We start from the raw sequence: 20,233 nt of genomic DNA on the forward strand, positions 1-20,233 counted from the left end.
ATAGTAACATGTCTCTAATTGAATCTGCATACATTGCCTTATTTCTGTTACAAATATCTTTTTAATTGTGATCCCTGAACTGAGCAGTAAATACTTGCTAAATGCAAACCAAAACGAAACCAAAGTGTGAACTTTCAAATCCAAACTATCAAATCCAGACTAAAAACTTTTAATTCATTTTTGTTTGCATCCATCTTGTAAAAGCGGTTAGACTCTTTCGAACCATCGTAGTGTGTAGACATGTTATGCATTGTTAGCTAATAAATGTTGCTCATTTTTTATTAGTTAAATCATTGTTAAGCAGTGACTGCATAAAGCATGAAACAATGACAACACATCACATTTAAAGAAATATAAATAATTATAGAGAAGCCTCAACGTAAACATAACAGATGATCAAATAGAAGGTAAGTTCTTTGCTTATCAATTATCATCTTGTATTATTCAAATTGAATCAACATAAATAGATAACTATACTTAGAATTGCTTATTGAATTATAACAATTTCAATGGAAAAACAGAGTATCTCATTCAATATGTTTAAACATATTTTGAAAAAACGTTATCAGTTACACCTTTTAAAAACAATCACACCCAAGTTACTGAATGCTTTGTGCATTCTGTTTCTATACATTTTGCACAAATGAGTACTTATATTTTGAAAGAATATCTACAGTGTTATTTTCCCATATCAAACTATGGCATTGGATCCATTTACTTTTAGCATGTGGTTGTCTGTCATTTTCATTTGTTGGGTCACACTTACTAGATTTTTTTTTGTCTTTTTTTTTTTGTAGGGACAGAAACACAAAAATCCACACAATTTTTTGAATAAGTCTTAAGTGAACTGCCACACTTATTAATAGATTTTCCAGTTACAATTTTATACAAAACCTGGCATTGCTGTGATCATTTCTATCATTACGTTTACATAATACATGTTACATCATAGTAAGAAAACTTTGAAAGAAAAGGTTTGAAAACAGAAAGCAAAAAAGTAAAACATTGAGTGGAGCTGCTGGTCATGCATCGGACCGCCGACTGTCAAAAAAAGTGTATGTTTGCTGTTAAAATCATAAGTATTTAAAATATTTTAAAACAAATGAAGGCTGAGCTTCTTACTAAGGCTGAGCTTCTCACTATACTTAGGAAGCAGGATTAATATTTATTTCAGTTCTCGCTTAACAATAGGCTTAAATGCTTAAATTCATTTGTCAGACATAATTGTTTTTATTTAAGCCTCAAAACAACAAAACTGAAAGTAGCATTTTTAAGATATTAGAAAAAAAAAGGTTGAATTTCTTATTGTCTTTGGCAATGGATTAAATATTTACTTCAGTTCATGTTGAAAAATGGGCCAAAATACATAGAAATCATTAGTCAGACACAAATGATTTTATTTAATTCTTGCAAAATGCTTAGAATTTTGGGGATAAAAAGTTTTTATGGGCTCTCTTCTGCACAAAAAGAGTGTTGAGTAAAAATTTCAAGTAAATCCATCGACTACTTCTTAAATTTTGCGGTAGCAAACATACGGACACTGCATTTTTAGATGTAAGATAATAAAGGGTTTCTTCCTAGAGCAAACGACTTGTAAGCACACTCCATCCTCTTTGCCTGGACGCGTGAGTGAGGACAAAAAGATTATGCTTTTAAACTGAATCATGAATTTTATTTGAATCGATAAAGCCTTTACTTATTCAGAATTCAGAGAATCACTAAATACCATATTAAAGTCTCACCTTCACACAAAACAGTCGCTTTACTGAAATGGTGAAAAAAAAGAAAAAAAAAAAAACTCACCTGATTCTGCACGAACTTTTTGATATGATGGTTGTGGCCTTTCAATTTCAGAGAAAGAATGTGCAGACTGAAAACATAAAAAATATTTAGACTGAATGTGCAAGAAAAAATGTCCACTAAAAGAAAGCAAGAAAAGTTAGAACAGCATACAAAGAAAGAAACCAAAAAAAAAGAATCAAATGAATCATAAATTATATTCTATAAATCTTGGGCTACTATTTAAATGAAGGAAAATCACCAATTCTGTAAGGCTGTAGGTAGGTTGCATTTAAGTAACTTTGTAAAAAGTTGTAAAAATCGGCTTTTCACGAAAGAACAGCTTTTTCTTTACAAAATTTTTAAGTTGTTTTTCACTTTTAAACATAATAAAAATAAGAGTTAACCACCATGTATATAGCTGCCTTTCTCTCTTTTAACATAAGATGACCTGTCTCACAGCAGTGGCCAAGGGTGATCAACCAGGAAAATAGAGTAATAGAGGCCAAGTAACTGTGGAATAGTGTGTGCAGCCAGGGGCGGCAAATAGGGGGGTCAAGAGGGGGCGGTCACACCCCCAAATTTTTTGAGCAGAATGATAGAAAATGGGTGAATTCAATTTATGTAATTCGGAAACTAATGTTCATTAAAGGAAATATCGCTGATTCTCAGCAACTGTGTGATGAAACTTGACACATTCTCAGACTACAAAAAGTGTTTTTCGTTATTTGGATGATGACCAGGGTTCATACACTTTTGGTTAAAAAAAGTTCCCTGACTTTTCCAGGTTTTCCAGGTTGTTTTTTAGAAAATTCCAGGTTACTCGCTTCATTCAAAATTTAAGTTTAAATAGTAATATTTTCAAAATAATTAAAATTGTTTAAAGTAGCGATGCAGAAGAACTGAAACTTCTCCCCTTAGATTTAAAAAAAAAAAACTTGGTTTTTTTTCGTTTGTTTTCTCTGTCAAAATTTTAAGTTTTTTTTAAACATTTTGTTCAAAATTATTTTAATTTGTTTACTATTTGTTGAAAACAGAGTACTTTCAACTTATTTTAGCGTTTCTTTGATGTCACGCGTAATATTATAGCGTTTTGCTGTAGTCCTGCAGCAATCTTTTAGCATCCGCTTTTGGTTTACAATGCTTTTAATTTTCTTATAAGTAGGTTACACGAAACATATTGAGCAAAATGCAATGCTAAATTTCAGTATAAATATGATTAACTTGTTGCATCAATCAGCATACCATGTAATGCATAGTAACAAAAATCAACATCCGCCAATCATAGGCCAATGCCAATAATCTTTTTTTTTTTTTTCACATATTAAAGGACGCTTACATTAAAATTTCAAACTTTCTTTTCCAGAAAGTAATAGTTAATTTTCAAAAATTCATAACTTTTTGCACGTTTAATGTTATTTTCAATATTACACATTGATATAAACGTCCAATTCTGTTTCTGGAAGTTTAAGTCTACTTCCATTGTGCAAACGATCAAATATGGCGACAAAGTGAAAAATTTAAAATAATAAGTAGATTTTTGGATTTGTAGTATAAAAGTAGTAATAAATAATTAATAATCATTAAAAAACTACAATAAAAGCAAAATAGTCAGTATTTAGCACATAAGAGTCTAAATCAATTAAAACAAAAAAAAATGTTATGAAGATTAAATTTTGCATTTTTCCAGAAAATAATTACAAATTATCCGGAAAAAAAGGGCACAATTTGTGTTGTTTTCAATAGTTTGCATTGCAATTAACATCCAATGCCGTTTTCGGGAACTTAGGCACTTGAAAAAGTCTTGTGTACTTCCATCTTGGGAATGACCAAATATGGCGGCTGTGCCCAAAAAATAAGAAATAACTTTTTTTTAATTTGTTGCATGAAGACAATTAAAAAATAATAAATCTTCATGATATTACAATTCATTGAAAAGTTTTTATCACATTTGCGTCCGAGGCAGTGAGGATAAGATTAAGTTTTAAGAACAAAATTTTTCATTTCTCAAGAAAATTATTTCAAATAATAATAGAAAAACAATTTGCAGACCATTTTTTGTTGTTTTCATCAGTTTTCAATTAAAGAAGACATCCAATTCTGCTTTGTTTTTAGAAACTTAGGCATTTTTGGATCGTATCTACTTCCATCTTGTGAATGACCAAAGATGGCGACTACGTTTCACACGTAGCTGAAATGATTTTCCGATCAAAAAAAAAAAAAAACATTTTCCCCGATCGACCCTCCCATCTACAGGTTGTGCTTCCGAAGCAGTAAATTGTCTTCTCTCCTGTTGAGTTTGTGCATAAGTGCTGTTCACCTGATTTTTTTTTCCCTTGGGAACTACTCAGAGCCAAAAATGGCGGCTGCTGAAGATTTTTTGGGTCGCCACTTTTTTCATTGCTTTAAAATTGTTACAATTTTTTTTTAAATACATCGATAAAAATGAAGATTAGATCTTATAAAACGAAATTCCCTGGGAAAAAATTCGGAAAAGAAAAATTTTGGGGACACATTTGGAAAATTCCTTGACATTTTTGACTAAGTCATTTTCCCTGATAATTCCAAGTTTTCCCGGAACGTACGAACCCTGAACCGAAGAGAATGTTGTGGCAACTCATCTAAAACTTTAGGCAGTAGAAAGAAATGCGTTTCCCTCACTGACTCCATGTAAGAAAATCTTCGCTCTTTTGGCGCATTTTTCGTTGTGAAAAAAAAACGTTCATTTTTCGATTGCAGTTTTTAAGTGCCAGCGTCGGTTTAGATAAAAATTTATAATTTTTTTCGTGAAATCACAATAAAAACGAAGACTAGATCTCATAGTACTTAATTCCTTGGGAAAAAAATGGAAAAAAAATTTTTGAAGGACAAAATTTGAAAACTCCCTGACTTTTCCCTGACATTTTTGACAGTGTCATTTTCCCTGACAATTCCCGGTTTTCCCGGAATTCCCGGAGCGTACGAACCCTGATGACTTAGAAATTCATGAAGTATTTTCGGCTTTTTCAGAACATAGAAAACTGATAGAGAACCATGGTTAATTTTAACTAAAGAAGACATTGCCTCAAACAGGCTAAATATCTCACACTTGTGTGCCCAGTGTAACGATGGTATGTCCAATATGAGAGGCTCGTGAAAAGTGGTGTGGCAGCATGGTTTTCACAAGAAAATTCCTTGATATTTTACATTCACTTTTACACTCATTTTTTAAGTGTATATTTATTTAATGTGTGTTCATCGTTTTCTTCTGCTCGAAATAGGTTTCAGCTGCTCAATACATTATACTGCTTTCATGGAAACTTTTTAAAAATGCATGTGATTATTGAATAAAAAAAGACATATCAACCAAATACCTTTTATGGGGCTTTATAATTATGCAATCACGGACTGACAGAAGATAATCTTCAAGAGTTAAAATTATAAAAACATTTCTCTATAACTTCAAAGCAGTGGTTTGGTGACAGGAAGAATTATTGCAAAACGATTTTGTCAATGGTGAAAAAGCTCATGGCCTTTAGCATGTATGACTTCGTTTGAATTTTTATCCAATTTGTTTGCATCGGGAAAAGATTTTTGAAAAATGCTTTACTCTATCAAAATCTATATCTTCCATCCGCTACTCGACCATTCAAACTACAGTTCAGTCTACAATTGATCTGTGCACTATACTACCACAGTTCAATCTACAACTGAAACTGAAAATAGATTTTTTATAAATGTATATTTCAGTCAGTCGTGAAATTTTTCAAAATTTTTTTTTCTCCGAACCAATTTTAAAAAGGCACAAGAGAAAAAAAAATGCCAAAAATCCACATGATGATGTGAAGTCAGACATTGATTTTTGAATATTTTGTATGAAATAATAGTTTTAGTTTCGCATGAAATTAACACAATATTTGATGATAATTATTTTTCTGTATGGTTGGCTGTGATTATGGTTATTTGGATAGGATTTTGAAAACAAAATATAAAATGTTTCAACCGTGAGTAAAATTTTTAGCATGAGGCAAGAAAAATTACAAGCAATATGCCGACAGAATGGTTGTCACATCCAGAGACTGCAGTTTCGTCCTTGTTATGGACTCATTAGTCTGGAATAGTGAATAACAGAGCTGGAGGCAGATGATATCTCATTGAAGCTGAGAGCGCCGACATGACTAGATTATTCAATGATGAAAAGTTTAAGCCCCTCACAGTTTTTGAAGTAGCCTGGGTGATTTTGAAGAGCAAGATATAAAAAGTGTTTTCATACATAACTTTGGGTTACTTCAGTTTTTTTTAACTATTACAATCAGCTTAGCTAGTAGAAAAAGATTTTAGGTTAGAGAAATATTTTCGAAGCACAAAAGGGGGGGGGGGGGGACCTTTTCCATTTAGCTGAACTGGCAAAACAGCACGAACGACATTGGGCACTGATAGATTAGTAACACAATTCCCTGCTATTCCAAATTCCAAAAATCATGCATTATAACTTTTTTCAAAGGGTATAAAAACTTTAGTAGCGAGATGTTTTGTATGATAACTTTTTAGTCAATGAATCAAATTTTTTGTTCACTAATTTTATTCATACTAAACCGATTTTATGACAACTTCTTGTTAGCTAATGTGTGTTTGGTTCCGCTTTGGGGTTATACATATTTACAAAACTCGACCCCCCAAATGAAATGGTGAAATGCCGCCCCTGTGTGCAGCTCAAGCCTTTCATTGTCTCTGTGTGTCAAGTGTAACATTGTGTTTGTAAATTTTATCTGTTATTTAAAAATAAATAAGTTACACTAATCGACTTCTTTTGAACAGTAATGATACCCATACAGTAATAAGGCAATCTTTTAACTACTAATAATTTTTGCATTTAACAGAAAGGGGAAAACAAAGGGAAAAAAATGATTCCATCAACTAACTTACTTTATCTTGCCTGTCAGCTTCAACACCAAATTTACCACCAAATCCTTTTTTCATATCAGTTTGCGAAGGATGAGCTTCAACTTTAGTAACTTCCTCCCAACCAAGAGCAGATTTGTCTTTTCTATCATCCTGAACTCCAAATTTACCTCCAAAACCTTTAGCATAATCTAATTCAAAATTAAAAATAACAAAATTGGCGAGACATTTTGAAAAAATTATTAATATTTACAGCTAAACATTTTTTAATTTTTTTAAGGATATGTGATTAAATTTTAATCTTATTTTATTTCTAAGGGGCATCTGGCAGGGTCATCACAAGGGAAGAGTCGATGGCAAAGACTGCATCATTGAAAATTTTAAGGGGTGCTTCAAATGATAGTTTTTTATTTTGGGGAGGGAAGGGTTCTCAATCTGGGAGGCTATATAGCCTTTGAGGGGGCACCCAATTACTGTAGGGGGATGGGCATCCCTGGACTTGGTAAGTGTTCACATCAAGCATTAAAGTGCTACACATGTAGCAATGCATATTGCAAGAACATACAAACCTTCTGTCCCAGAATGACAGGCATATAATACAAAACCCTATTACTTCCAAATTAGGTCTTATTTTACTTGAAAACAACCAAATATTACTTCCTAACAAACAATCCAAACCAAACAAGTGAATAAAATAGAACTTCCTAAAAAAATTCCACTTAGTACTGGGATGATATAAAATATGTTTCTATTCCTTTAAAAAATGTAATTCAGCCAAATTTAAGTAAAAACTTAGATTTTCAACATTTGTAAAGTTATGAGCAACAATTTCAAATGAATTTATTACACAATTAAAATATTTGGATGTTTTTTTCTCCCTGACAATTTATCAGATGGATCTCTTTATATGTCTTGATAATTTGTTTTCTAGTTTCTTATTTAGGTCGTCATACCTCTTAAAGTGAAAAAATGGAGTTTAACTAACTTTGGAGTTATTTTATATTAATAAAAAAGTGTTCAATATGTCATTGTTTAAACCTAACATTAAACTCAAAGTTTTAACTTTATATTTTTCAAACATATAGGGAAACATGACTTTTAAAAATATCAAATGTTTAAAGAGGTTTAACAGAATCTTGGCTTCTATTTAAGAAAAAGCTTGAATTTTAAAAAAAAAAACTAAATATTCAATTCTAAGCATATTTGAGGAACATTATGTCAATTTTAAGCAGGTTAACTTTCATTTTACTTAACCACTGAAAACAATATGCTTCAAAAATAATTTTCATTATATTGATAACATTCTAAATTGATATTTAATGAATGTTATGTCCTAAAAGTATCAAATGCTACAGTAAAAGTATAATATCTCATGATTTTACTATAACTTGCAAATCAATAAACATGCTGCAATAACGTAAATTTGAAAAAACCTGTTAAAACACCAGAACAATTTAGTACATGCACATCTATCATAAGTTAACTTTTAAAATGCTGCAGTGATTTTAAATTTAAAAAAAAGCAAAGCTATAATTAAAAAGTCTAGCAAGCAGTTTTATTGTTATTTACTTTCAGTTGTAGTTTTGAAGTCTCCTTGGTGTTAGTTCCAAGGCTGCCATTCGCAACAAAATTTAAGTTTTAATGAAACCCCCCGTTTTTTTTAAATTATTTTTATTATTTTAAATACCGATGAATTATCAACATCAAAAAAAAAAATGTATAGCATTCCTTAAATCCTAATAAACAATTTTACAACAGTGCTTAAGGCACACGTGTTTTAATTATCTACAAATTGTTTAAAATCCCAGCAAACATTAACAAAAAGCTTATGTACATTCTTATAGATTCTAAATTTTAAAGAAAGGTATTCCTTTTTTCTTCTTTTTTTTCTTGATAAATTAAATTACCAAGATCTGAAATTTGGACACTTTGCAATATGCACTAGTAAAAATATCAATATGTCAAAAATAATAACAATGACAAACATAATTGTATGATCGGAAAACTTTTACGTAAACAAAAATAAACCAGATGAAAGGTTTCTTAAAACAAATGAACATTACTATTTATATTTTGTTCCAAGAATTTCAATTTTATGTTATAATCACATATTTATAATATTTTAAAGCTTCAAGTTATTTAGTAAACTATGGATCCAAGAAATGTCGAGAGATTTCAACAGTAAAATGAGAAAAACGCTGAAAAGGAAATTGCAATATGTTCTTTGCATTAAAAAGGCAATTATTTAACACAATTTTTTAATTGATCAATGAAAATATCCCCCCCCCCCTCCTCCAAAAAAAACTAAGAAAAAGATTTTATTTCTGCTTTTAAGCATCTATAAATACTAAATGTTACCCCATTTACTTAAAACAAGCAAAATAATAAGTTACAAATGGCATCCTTGAATTAAATGAGCGGATGTCAAAGAATGCGAGTTTTTCTCCCAACTTAACTGCAACCATCAGTTCCCAAAACGGAACACAATTATTTGAATGAATCATGCAATAATGTGAGTTAAAAATAAAAGCTGCACATTATTGAGTAAGTGAAAAGCAGCAGTGTTATGCAAGTCAAAATGCTACTAGCTCATTTAGTTTTCAGAACCATATGACTGACCAATCTGAGATTGGTGCTTTGGCACTCTTTCTATATACTGCCAACCAACAGCTGTCTTGTCTTGGCGATCAGTTTGAACACCAAATTTTCCACCAAATCCTAATGCATAATCTGTGAAGCAATCAAAAATAGTTAAAACAAAAGTTAACTTAGAAGCAAATCAATTTAAGGAAGCATTTGAAAATGCTACTTTCAATTATGTATCAATAAATATTTAACACTTCAACTTAGATTTAAAAAGATTTAACGATACAGTCAATCTTTGTTTATTGCAGTTAATCTGTTCTAGCCTCTACCACGATAAGTGAATTTTAGCGAAATAGGTTTTTTTATTTATAAAACTAATGATTTTTCATAGTTAGAGTGCAGAAAATGTATTTATGACCATTTAAATGCATTTTTTAAAAAAATTAGATTCTTATATATATGAAATAACATTCTTAAGCCACCATTACATTCATACGAAGTACAGCCATTAATTTCCAGGATGGCACTAATGGTTGCATGTTGAAAAGCATTTTTATGCGCATGTGCAGTGAAATTGGCGTCATTCTAAGGTAAGTAGCTCTTGTGGAAAGATGCATTAAAACGTAGCGCTCAAATTCCTCTCGTCGAAGTAAAAGTGGAGCAAAGAATTAACATTAAATTTTGCTTCAAATTCAGCAAGACAGCTGCAGAAACATATAAAATGTGGAAACAAGTTTAGGGCGAGGAAGCGTTGTGCGGACTGTTTGCTTCTGTTATCAACCAAAAAAAATAACAAAATAACGTTTAACTCCGTAATTAAATTTTATGATCGTATAGCTTTTGTGTTATCCAGTCCGATAACCCAGTTCATAAATATTTCCTTAATCACAAACAAGCCAATTTACCAGACAGAGTCAAATGGCGTCACGTGGTGGCGATCCGCAATCTAATTGCATCGTACCGTAAAAATCCAAATTGAGCTAAAATCCAAATTTATTCTTAATTATCGTAACACATGCTACTCAAATATATCACTATTTTTCCTAAAGAATAAAAACCACGTGGCATAGTGAAACATTACACTTTCGTAGATTACAAGGAAAAGTTTAATTAACATAAATGTATTGGAATTACATGAAACCTTACACATTGACAAAATTCAATTATATCATAGCCTTAATATGATAGGAACAAATTGGTCACCAATAATATGACAAAAACTTACTGTTCGTTCGCTGCATCCTTCGTAATGGCGGGGCCCCGTGGATCAACAAATCTCGTGAAAGTTTTGGCCAGTCAATATGAGGAATATCGTGAATTCTCTCGAGGGCATAATTCATTTCCACATTTCATCATCAGGTAGAGGAGGGGAAACTTTCAGGGGTTCCGGGAAACATGGCACTCAACGATTTCAGAAGGCTCATTTCTTCGCCTCGAAACAACCTTTTCAGCTGTACCTTCCAGCCTCCTTTCCGCTCGTCCTCTCCACTCTCACTCTCCAAGGAAGTTTTTTCGACTCCCCCCTTTTCATCTCGCCCAACAGGGGTCCAGGGTTCCGTCATCCCTCCACTACTCAGCCAAGTCGATGGCGCCCTCTTGATTTCGTTACACGTATTAATAGTCTTTTGGAAACCAAAGTTTATATTTTTCGTAAATCCACTATAGTAACGCATGTCATAAGGTGACCAACTTAAGTTGTACTTCTCTTTTCATTATTTGTTTGCAAAAAATCAACTGTACAAATACCTACGTCTCCCCGCGAAAAAAAAAAAAAAAAAAAAAAATTTTTTTTTTTTTTTTTGCTTGCACATGATACATGTTAATGAAACCGAAACTAATTTAAGCAAATGAAGTTAACCGTTTTCCCCAAGGAGGTATTGATCTAAGCCTATTCACAACAAAACGACAAAGCACCACAGCGGCTACAAGAACCAACCTTGCCCTTCAAAAGTGAACAAACCCCGAAATACAGACTTTAAAGACAGTAGCGCGCATACAGTCCCCAAAATGCAACATCACGTTAGATCAAAAAGTTTAAAAAAATCAGAAAACAAAAGGTACAGTTGATTTTGTGCTTACAAGAACAAAAATCCCTAAATAGCAATTAAACTGAAGTACTTTGTGGACCAGTAAAAATTAACCAGAAACGTTTTACGCATGATACACTTATACGATAAAAGAAATAATGAAAAATATCCTTGAATACGGAATACAATACATACATGTAAAATATTACTTAAATAAAAAGAGATACAGTGTAATGACATAGTAATGAAACGCAATACTAGGAAAACATACATCTATAATCAAGTACATACACAGAATTATTTTCCTTGCTGATAAATGTTTTATACAACTCTGCCATGGCGACGTGGTCGTAAATTATACGGTCAAGGTACAAATCGACCAATAACTCCAGGAAACACAACATTTGGGGCAACGTCATTCTGGTCAATAGCAGTATCATGGCTTTGACCTTTGTTTTCGTTCTCAGATTGAGCATCATCATCAGACTTCGAGCTCAAAATTTCATTCCTTTTTGTAGCAAGGGTTAAATTCTCAAAGTGAACCAAACGCTTAACATCTGGTTTATTGACTTTTGAAATTTCTGCTACCACAGGCGATAGGACTTTTGTGATCTTAAATGGACCTTCGTTATGTTTATAAAATTTTTTACAATGTCCAGGCTTTATCGCTGGGTTATACCAATATACAATATCATCTACTTTAAAGTCCTTGTCCTTAGCTTTTGTCTTTCTGCGTTTTTCATTATTTTCAGCAGAAATTGTCAAGTTTTGTTTTACAGTGTTATATGTCTTATTTAAATTTACTAACATTTCATTAGCAAAATCAATGTTATCATTGTAAGAAAAGGTGGGAGGAGCATTTAAAAAACTATTAGGTAAATTAAATTCCCTCCCGAATACAAGAAACGCAGGCGAAAAGTTTGTTGCTTCATGAACCGATGTACGGTATGCTAATAAAGCAAAATTAATTTTCTTATCCCAGTCGTTATGGTATTGATTTACTAGATGACTTAAAGAATTCCCTAAAGTCTTATGAACCCTTTCTATGCAGCCATTGGACTGGGGCCTCCATGCTATCACCTCCCTTTTATTCACATTAAATGCCGAATACACTTTTTTCATACTGTCGCTAATTAAATTCAAACCTCTATCAGAAACTATTTTCTTAGGAGTACCATAGCGACAAATGTACTGTATCAAGACGTCAGCAATAACCTCACTACCAATAGAAGGAACCGGAAAAGCCTCAGCCCAGCGAGTAAAATAGTCAATAAATGTGACAAGATACCTATTTCCCGATTCAGTAATGGGTAAAGCCCCAACAATATCGAACGATACTTTCTCAAACGGGCCGTTTGGCAAAGGAATTCTTTGTAGAGGCGCACTAACTTTTGGATTATGGGCTTTACGCTCCATACAGCTTACGCAAGACTTAATCCAGTTAATTGTGTGCTGTCGTAGTTTTGGAAAATAGTACAAGTCCTTAAGTTTCTTCAAAGTTTTTCTTATCCCCGGATGACAAGCAGAGGGCGAGTCGTGATGGAGTTGGAAAATATTCCTAATCAAAGACTGGGGAATGACATACTTTTCCTTTCTTTTTTCAATGCCCATGCTCGTGTCAGTACACATAAGAATGCCCTCCTTCTCAAAAAACTTTAAATTCGATGGCTTATTTGGCATTTTATTTTTCATATTTTCCCGAATTTGCTTACATCTATCGTCCTCGAGTTGTTCCCCTTTTATGATTTCCATAGTTACTTCTGGGATAATTACGTCTAGCTCAGAAGTTTGCTCATTCATAAAAATGTGACCCTGAACAGTTCTACAAGAACTAACATGCCTACTGAGAAAATCGGCCACGCTATTCACTTTGCCGGGCACGAATTTTACTTCATATTCGAATTGGGATAGAGAAAGTGACCACCTTGCAATTCTGCAAAAAGAGTCTCTAATTTTTAAAGAGCCAGTCAGGGGAGCGTGGTCGGTGTAAATGTAAAATTTTCTACCCAGCAAATACTGTCGAAAATAGTTGGTAAAATATACAATTGAAAGAGCTTCCCTCTCAGTTACAGAGTATCTAGTTTCAGCCATATTTAATTTCCTACTACCAAAAGCTATGGGCTTATAGTAGCCTGAGCCGTCTAACTGACATAACACACTACCTATTGCAGTATTACTCGCATCAGTATAAAGGTGGAAATCTTTTGTCATGTCCGGTAAAGAAAGGCAAGGCTCTTTAATAAGAGCTGACTTCAAGTCGAAAAATTCCTGTTCAGCTTCTTTTGTCCATTTAAACTTTAATTTTTCTTTTGTTAAATTCGTCAAATTTATAGCCCTACGACTAATATCCGGAACAAATCTCCGATAGTAATTAACCGCTCCTAAAAATGATCGAACGTCCTTCCTACTTTTCGGGATATTAAAATTTTGAACAATTTCGAGATTACTTTTGTCAGGATAAACTTTTCCTTTTGTAATTACAAAACCGAGGTATTTTATTGTTTCAGTTAAGAACTTACATTTACTTGGTTTTAGCTTCAACTTATGCTGACGCAGGCGATCAAAAACTACCTGTAATTTAGGAAAATGATCCTCAATCGACTTACTGCTGATAATTATGTCATCAATATAAATTCCAATATTTAGGGGCTCTAATCCCGATAAAACAATTGACATCAGACGCTGAAACGAATTTGCGGAAGTTCTAAGTCCGAAAGGAGAACGCGTAAATTGATATAGTCCTCTGTGTGAGGTAATAGCTAACTTATGCCTATCTTCAGGCGCCACAATTTGTTGAAAAAAACCGCTTGTTAAGTCCAGTGTCGAAAAAATAGTACCTGAGCTTAAATTATCAATAGCCTCATTAATAATCGGAATAGGAAAGGAATCCGGGACGACCTTTGCATTTAACGCTCTAAAATCTGTTACAAGCCTAAAATCTCCTGAGCTTTTCTTAACCAGCAAAATAGGTGCAGAAAATGCCGAAGTGGAGGGTTCCAGAATTCCCGACTCGATCAAAATATCTAATTGATTATTCATTTCCTTCCTTAAGTTATATGGCACTTTGTATGGGCGTTTTCTAACCGGTTCATCATCAGTCAAAGGGACTTTATGCAAAACAGTATCACAACCCGGTAATTGAAGTACAGACTTTGCAAAAACATCTTTGTTTTTATCCAAAAATTCTAAAAGTTTAAACTTAGTTTCCGGACTTAAATGAGATAAATCAAAATCTTCATCCCAATGCAAATCAACCTCAGCGCATTCTCCCCACTGATTTTCATTTTCAACCGCGAAGATTTCATTTTTAACCTCATTTTCCGAAACTACTGGTGAACAATTTACAATTTTAGTTAATTTATTCAAGTGAATAACGTCATCAGTTGGATTTAAAACTAGAATAGGAAAAATCAAATTGTCATTAGACTTATGCACTGAACGAGCAACAAAATACTCTTTTTCAGACTTATTACACGACTCAACCATAAACAATTCCGAGTCAACTGGTCTTTCTAGTTTAACGTTAATTAAAGTCTGTGAAAAAGGTTGTAAAATATTTTTGCTCTGCACATAAGCATAATCATTTTCAAAATGAGCTTTTTCCTCAATTGTCTCAGTAGGTAAAATTACATTTGCCTTCTCATTAACTGTGCTACAAGTTTTACCAACCGCATCATGTTGAATTGTCTCATTAGTCATAATTAGATTTGCTTTTTCATTTGACTGCTCATTACCCGTGAACCATGAACACGAAACTTTATCAAAAGAAATACAATTTTGCTCATAATTTAAAACACACTTGTTTTGTTGAAAAAACATATTGCCCAGTATTATTTTAAAATTTTTAGACAGAGGAAAATCAGCAACATAAAACAAAACACTTCTAGTGATCCCAGCGATTTCTACTGGCAATGTAACCATCCTGTTTAGAGATACACATCTTTCTCCTACAGTTCTTACCACAATGTTACATTCCTCTAAAACAACATTCTCTGGAAGGCATTGTTTTTCAGTGATATTTAAGGATGCCCCGCTATCGCAAAGTGCTAAAAAATTTGCTTTACTAATTTTTACGTTAATAATGGGTAAACTACTTTTCGTTTCATGTTGAAAAAGAATCTCCTTACAGACTATGGGAATTGTTGCTAGTGAAGGAGTAGACACAGCTTCCCTTTTTAGTTTAAATTTTGATCAATTTGATACCCAATATCGACATTGCAGTCCTTTTTTAAGTGCCCCATCCGCTTACAGCGAAAGCATGGCCCAACCTTTCTATGACTTCTATGATTCGTATTCATATTTCTATTATTGGGAGTTGCCAATTGTTTTTCCAACCCATCTACTTTCTCCTGTAATAATGACATTTGTTTTGTTAAAGTCTCACAGATATTAGTTAACTTATTTTCTATACTATTTGGCTCTCGCGACAACTGAAAAACTTGTGGGTTTTCTGTATATTGTGTAAAAGGGTTAGAATTTAATCGAGCGCTTTTCCAAGCGAGTTCTTCGATACACGCGGCGCTTTTAACTTCTTCCAAAGTCTGAGGATTTTTGGAAATTACTCCTCTAAGAATTTCAGGGCATAAATTTGACAACAGCATACTTTTAAGAAAATGCTTTCTCTGAGTTTCCGCCGATTCCCGTTGGTCCTCAACTGACGCCCCTGATGTAGCGAAATCTAACTTTCTACTTTTCTGCTCCGCCTGGGCGAGAAAACGCTCTACAGGCATATCTGGAGGTTGTCTAAAATTCAAAAATTCATGTAATGCTACACTAGGAGGTGTGGTTCTGCTAAAATTTCTTTTCAGCGAGCGAACTAGGCTATCAAAATCCTTCGCATCCTCCCCTAACTCTCGCATACACTCCCTAGCTTCCCCATATAGTCTATCTTTCAAAGCGAACAACTTTTCTTGATCTGTCCACTTCCACTGGATCGCGGCCTCTGATATCCGCTCTAAAAATTCCTCTAACCCTACAGTCGAATCTCTGCCTTTAAAAACAGGCAGGTTAGAAAGCTGGAAAAAATTTAGCCCTAAAGGCATAAAAGAACCAACAATTTGCTCCGGTGCAGTCATTTTGTTTATAATATAACGTGAAGTACACAAAATTAATTTTTTGACCAAATTAAAATTAATTATTAAAAATAAATGCACAACATTTCATATATCATACAATGAATTCATAAAAAGGTCCACAGTACTTCGAATCAGTGTGTAAGGTGACATGAAAAAAAAATGGCACGGCACCATTTGTACGGACTGTTTGCTTCTGTTATCAACCAAAAAAAATAACAAAATAACGTTTAACTCCGTAATTAAATTTTATGATCGTATAGCTTTTGTGTTATCCAGTCCGATAACCCAGTTCATAAATATTTCCTTAATCACAAACAAGCCAATTTACCAGACAGAGTCAAATGGCGTCACGTGGTGGCGATCCGCAATCTAATTGCATCGTACCGTAAAAATCCAAATTGAGCTAAAATCCAAATTTATTCTTAATTATCGTAACACATGCTACTCAAATATATCACTATTTTTCCTAAAGAATAAAAACCACGTGGCATAGTGAAACATTACACTTTCGTAGATTACAAGGAAAAGTTTAATTAACATAAATGTATTGGAATTACATGAAACCTTACACATTGACAAAATTCAATTATATCATAGCCTTAATATGATAGGAACAAATTGGTCACCAATAATATGACAAAAACTTACTGTTCGTTCGCTGCATCCTTCGTAATGGCGGGGCCCCGTGGATCAACAAATCTCGTGAAAGTTTTGGCCAGTCAATATGAGGAATATCGTGAATTCTCTCGAGGGCATAATTCATTTCCACATTTCATCATCAGGTAGAGGAGGGGAAACTTTCAGGGGTTCCGGGAAACATGGCACTCAACGATTTCAGAAGGCTCATTTCTTCGCCTCGAAACAACCTTTTCAGCTGTACCTTCCAGCCTCCTTTCCGCTCGTCCTCTCCACTCTCACTCTCCAAGGAAGTTTTTTCGACTCCCCCCTTTTCATCTCGCCCAACAGGGGTCCAGGGTTCCGTCATCCCTCCACTACTCAGCCAAGTCGATGGCGCCCTCTTGATTTCGTTACACGTATTAATAGTCTTTTGGAAACCAAAGTTTATATTTTTCGTAAATCCACTATAGTAACGCATGTCATAAGGTGACCAACTTAAGTTGTACTTCTCTTTTCATTATTTGTTTGCAAAAAATCAACTGTACAGCGTTATCCCGCTCAATAGCTTTTGAAAGGTTTAAAAACTTTCGGGGCGGGTATGAAAGATCGATGATGATCCTCACACAGGTCGGCCGCAATCCGTACTCACACTGGAAGTTCGCGTTATAGCGACAACAGGAATTGAGACACTACATTTTAATGTGCCTTTCTACGAGAACCACTTACTTCAGAGTGAGGCTGATAGCACTGCACATGAGCAAAAAAACGATCTTCAATATGTAATCATTAGCGCCATCTTTCGGCTTTTCGATCTCCTGCAGTTAAGTTGGTCCTGGAAATTAATAGCCGGACCTGGTATTATCCAAGATATTACAGAAAATATGTGAAACTAAGACCCTATTAAGCATTATAAATATCACATTTTCACATTGTTAGTATTGTGCATTGAACTATGCATGCATGTACAATTCTTTCGCACTACCACTAATCTATAAAATCTGTAGTACAGTTGGTTGACAGGTACCTCTACCTCGAGTAACTTTGATCCCTTTGTCTACAAATACATTTATTTTTCAGGTAATTTCAGGGCTAATGCATACTTGTATTCAACACATAATTTTTTTTTAAACTTTTGACTCTTAATTTTCGAACTGAATCAAATTTTGACTTTCCTTTAACAGAGCTAAATATTACAAAAATGTTTTCAAAGATAAAAGCCTATCAAATTTTATGAAAATATGTAGGTGAAATTTAGAATTCTAAGATTTCTACGAATTATACACAAATAATTTAATAAATGAAATTAATTTTATTTCCTTTCTTTTTCATCACAGGTGATATTCGCATGGAAAAAGAATTAACCTATCCATGTAAATAATCTACCTTTATATTAACTTATCTGTAAATCCCCAGAGGCCAGCCTTGTATATTTGCAAAGTTCATAAGTCTTAATGCTGTTTTTTTTCCCCAATGTCTTTTTTTAATTTTCTGGACTAATGGACCCCCCCCCCCCACCCCCTCGTACGAAGATCTGGGCCTGGTTGAATGAAAGTTGAAGAGTTCCTTTTCTCTTCAGGCCCGTAAATGTGAACAAAATGAACAGTCAACAACACATCCCAAAATACAAAGATATTTGTCCAGTAAACACACCTGTTGATTAAATATGTTGATCAAACCTATTTTCCATTGAAATAAAACTAAACAAAAATTATTGGTATTAAAGAGCTAACATAAATAATTTATTTCACTAATTATACAAAATTACCTTTTTGTGAAGGATGCTTTTCAGTTTTTTCTTGATAATCCCACCCAACAGCTGATTTATCCTGCCTTCCTTTGTCAACTCCAAATTTTCCACCAAAGCCTTTGGCATAATCTTTTTGCGATTCATGCTTCTCTGTTTTCTCGAGGTAATCCCAACCAACAGCATTTCTGTCCACTCTGTCTTTCTGAACTCCATATTTCCCACCAAATCCTGATGCATAATCTGAAGTAAAGTTAAGAGAAGTAAATAAAATCAAACAAATGCAGCTTGTCATTATTTAGAAATGCATTAGCAGTCCAGTTAATTAAAAAAGCAAACCTTTTTTTCAAAATTTACTATCAAACATGTTACATGTGAACTGTTTCACTGCGACATACATATATAATAGAAAAGTCATCAATTAAAAGAAGAATTAACCATCAATATCTTGATAATCCCACCCAACAGCTGATTCTTTTTGTGATTCATGCTCCGCTGTTTTCTCAATGTAATCCCAACCAACAGCATTTCTGTCCACTCTATCTTTCTGAACTCCATATTTCCCACCAAATCCTGATGCATAATCTGGAGTAAAGTTAAGAGAAGAAAGTCAAAACCAAACAAATGCAGGTTTTTTTTATTTAGAAATGCATTAGCAGTCGAGTTAATTAATAAAATTTCATCAATTAAGACCAAAATTAACCATTAAGTACAATATTGCATACGTGAAATTTGTCACCAACATGTGAGAATATAGTGCAAAAGAGCAATTAAATTTTGAAACGGAAGTTATACAGTGAAATTTCAGCAGTACCAGAATATATAATTTTTGGTCCCTCCTACAACAAAATCTATAGGGTCCCTCCTCCCCAGAGGTCAGCAGTGTATATCGTCGCCTCAGAGCAACAGTAAGATATCTTGGTGTTATTTCTGGGATTAGATGTCTTATTGTTTCTGAGGCGATGATGTTTGCCACATTAATAAGTCTTAGTGATAAGTTTTTCAATTTTTTTTTCAATTTCTTGGAACCCCCCTCCCCCACACTGCAGGGTGCAAGGGTGCCCATATGAAAAATTGTAAAAGGGGGGGGGGGCTCAGATATTTTCCCCATGGAAACTGATTTTAATGCAGATTAGAGTTATTAAAATTCGATGTTTTTAATAACTTATTCATTAACGGCTGGAGAAGAAATGTTTTCACATTTCTGCAAAGAAAAAAGTACTAAAAGCAAGGAAGTTCTAATTTCAAAGGGGGGATTGAGCCCCCTTACCCCCCGATATGGGCGCCCTTGTCACGGTCAGAGGGTATGCAGATGAAGTTGTAAATTAATTTTTGCAGTTTAGTTATAAAATAAAAGCCATTGCTCAAAAAGTGACTAAAATGCTTCAGAAAGTAATTTTTCTAAATTTTTTGCCCACGGTAATAACATAAAATGTTAATATATATGACATTCTTAAAAATTTTATTTCCTGCAATAAATTTATAAAAACTTGATTGAAGCATTATTTATTTATTTCGAAGTT

At 33.4% G+C, this 20,233-nt stretch overlaps 1 protein-coding gene across 1 annotated transcript in view; it reads right to left on the reverse strand.

Moving 5' to 3' along the window:
- The window catches only part of LOC129233739 (src substrate protein p85-like), a 44,910-nt gene that overhangs the window by 16,399 nt on the left and 8,278 nt on the right, over positions 1-20,233 (reverse strand). The window contains exons 6-10 of the mRNA XM_054867716.1: positions 19,188-19,295; positions 18,732-18,956; positions 9,280-9,390; positions 6,685-6,851; positions 1,804-1,870 (exon numbers count right to left, since the gene is read on the reverse strand). Coding sequence (XP_054723691.1) covers positions 1,804-1,870; positions 6,685-6,851; positions 9,280-9,390; positions 18,732-18,956; positions 19,188-19,295 — 678 coding nt within the window. The remainder of the gene's footprint in view (positions 1-1,803; positions 1,871-6,684; positions 6,852-9,279; positions 9,391-18,731; positions 18,957-19,187; positions 19,296-20,233) is intronic.

Source organism: Uloborus diversus, unplaced genomic scaffold, assembly GCF_026930045.1.
Source record: "Uloborus diversus isolate 005 unplaced genomic scaffold, Udiv.v.3.1 scaffold_677, whole genome shotgun sequence".
In the NCBI taxonomy this organism is placed as follows: Eukaryota; Metazoa; Arthropoda; class Arachnida; order Araneae; family Uloboridae; genus Uloborus; species Uloborus diversus.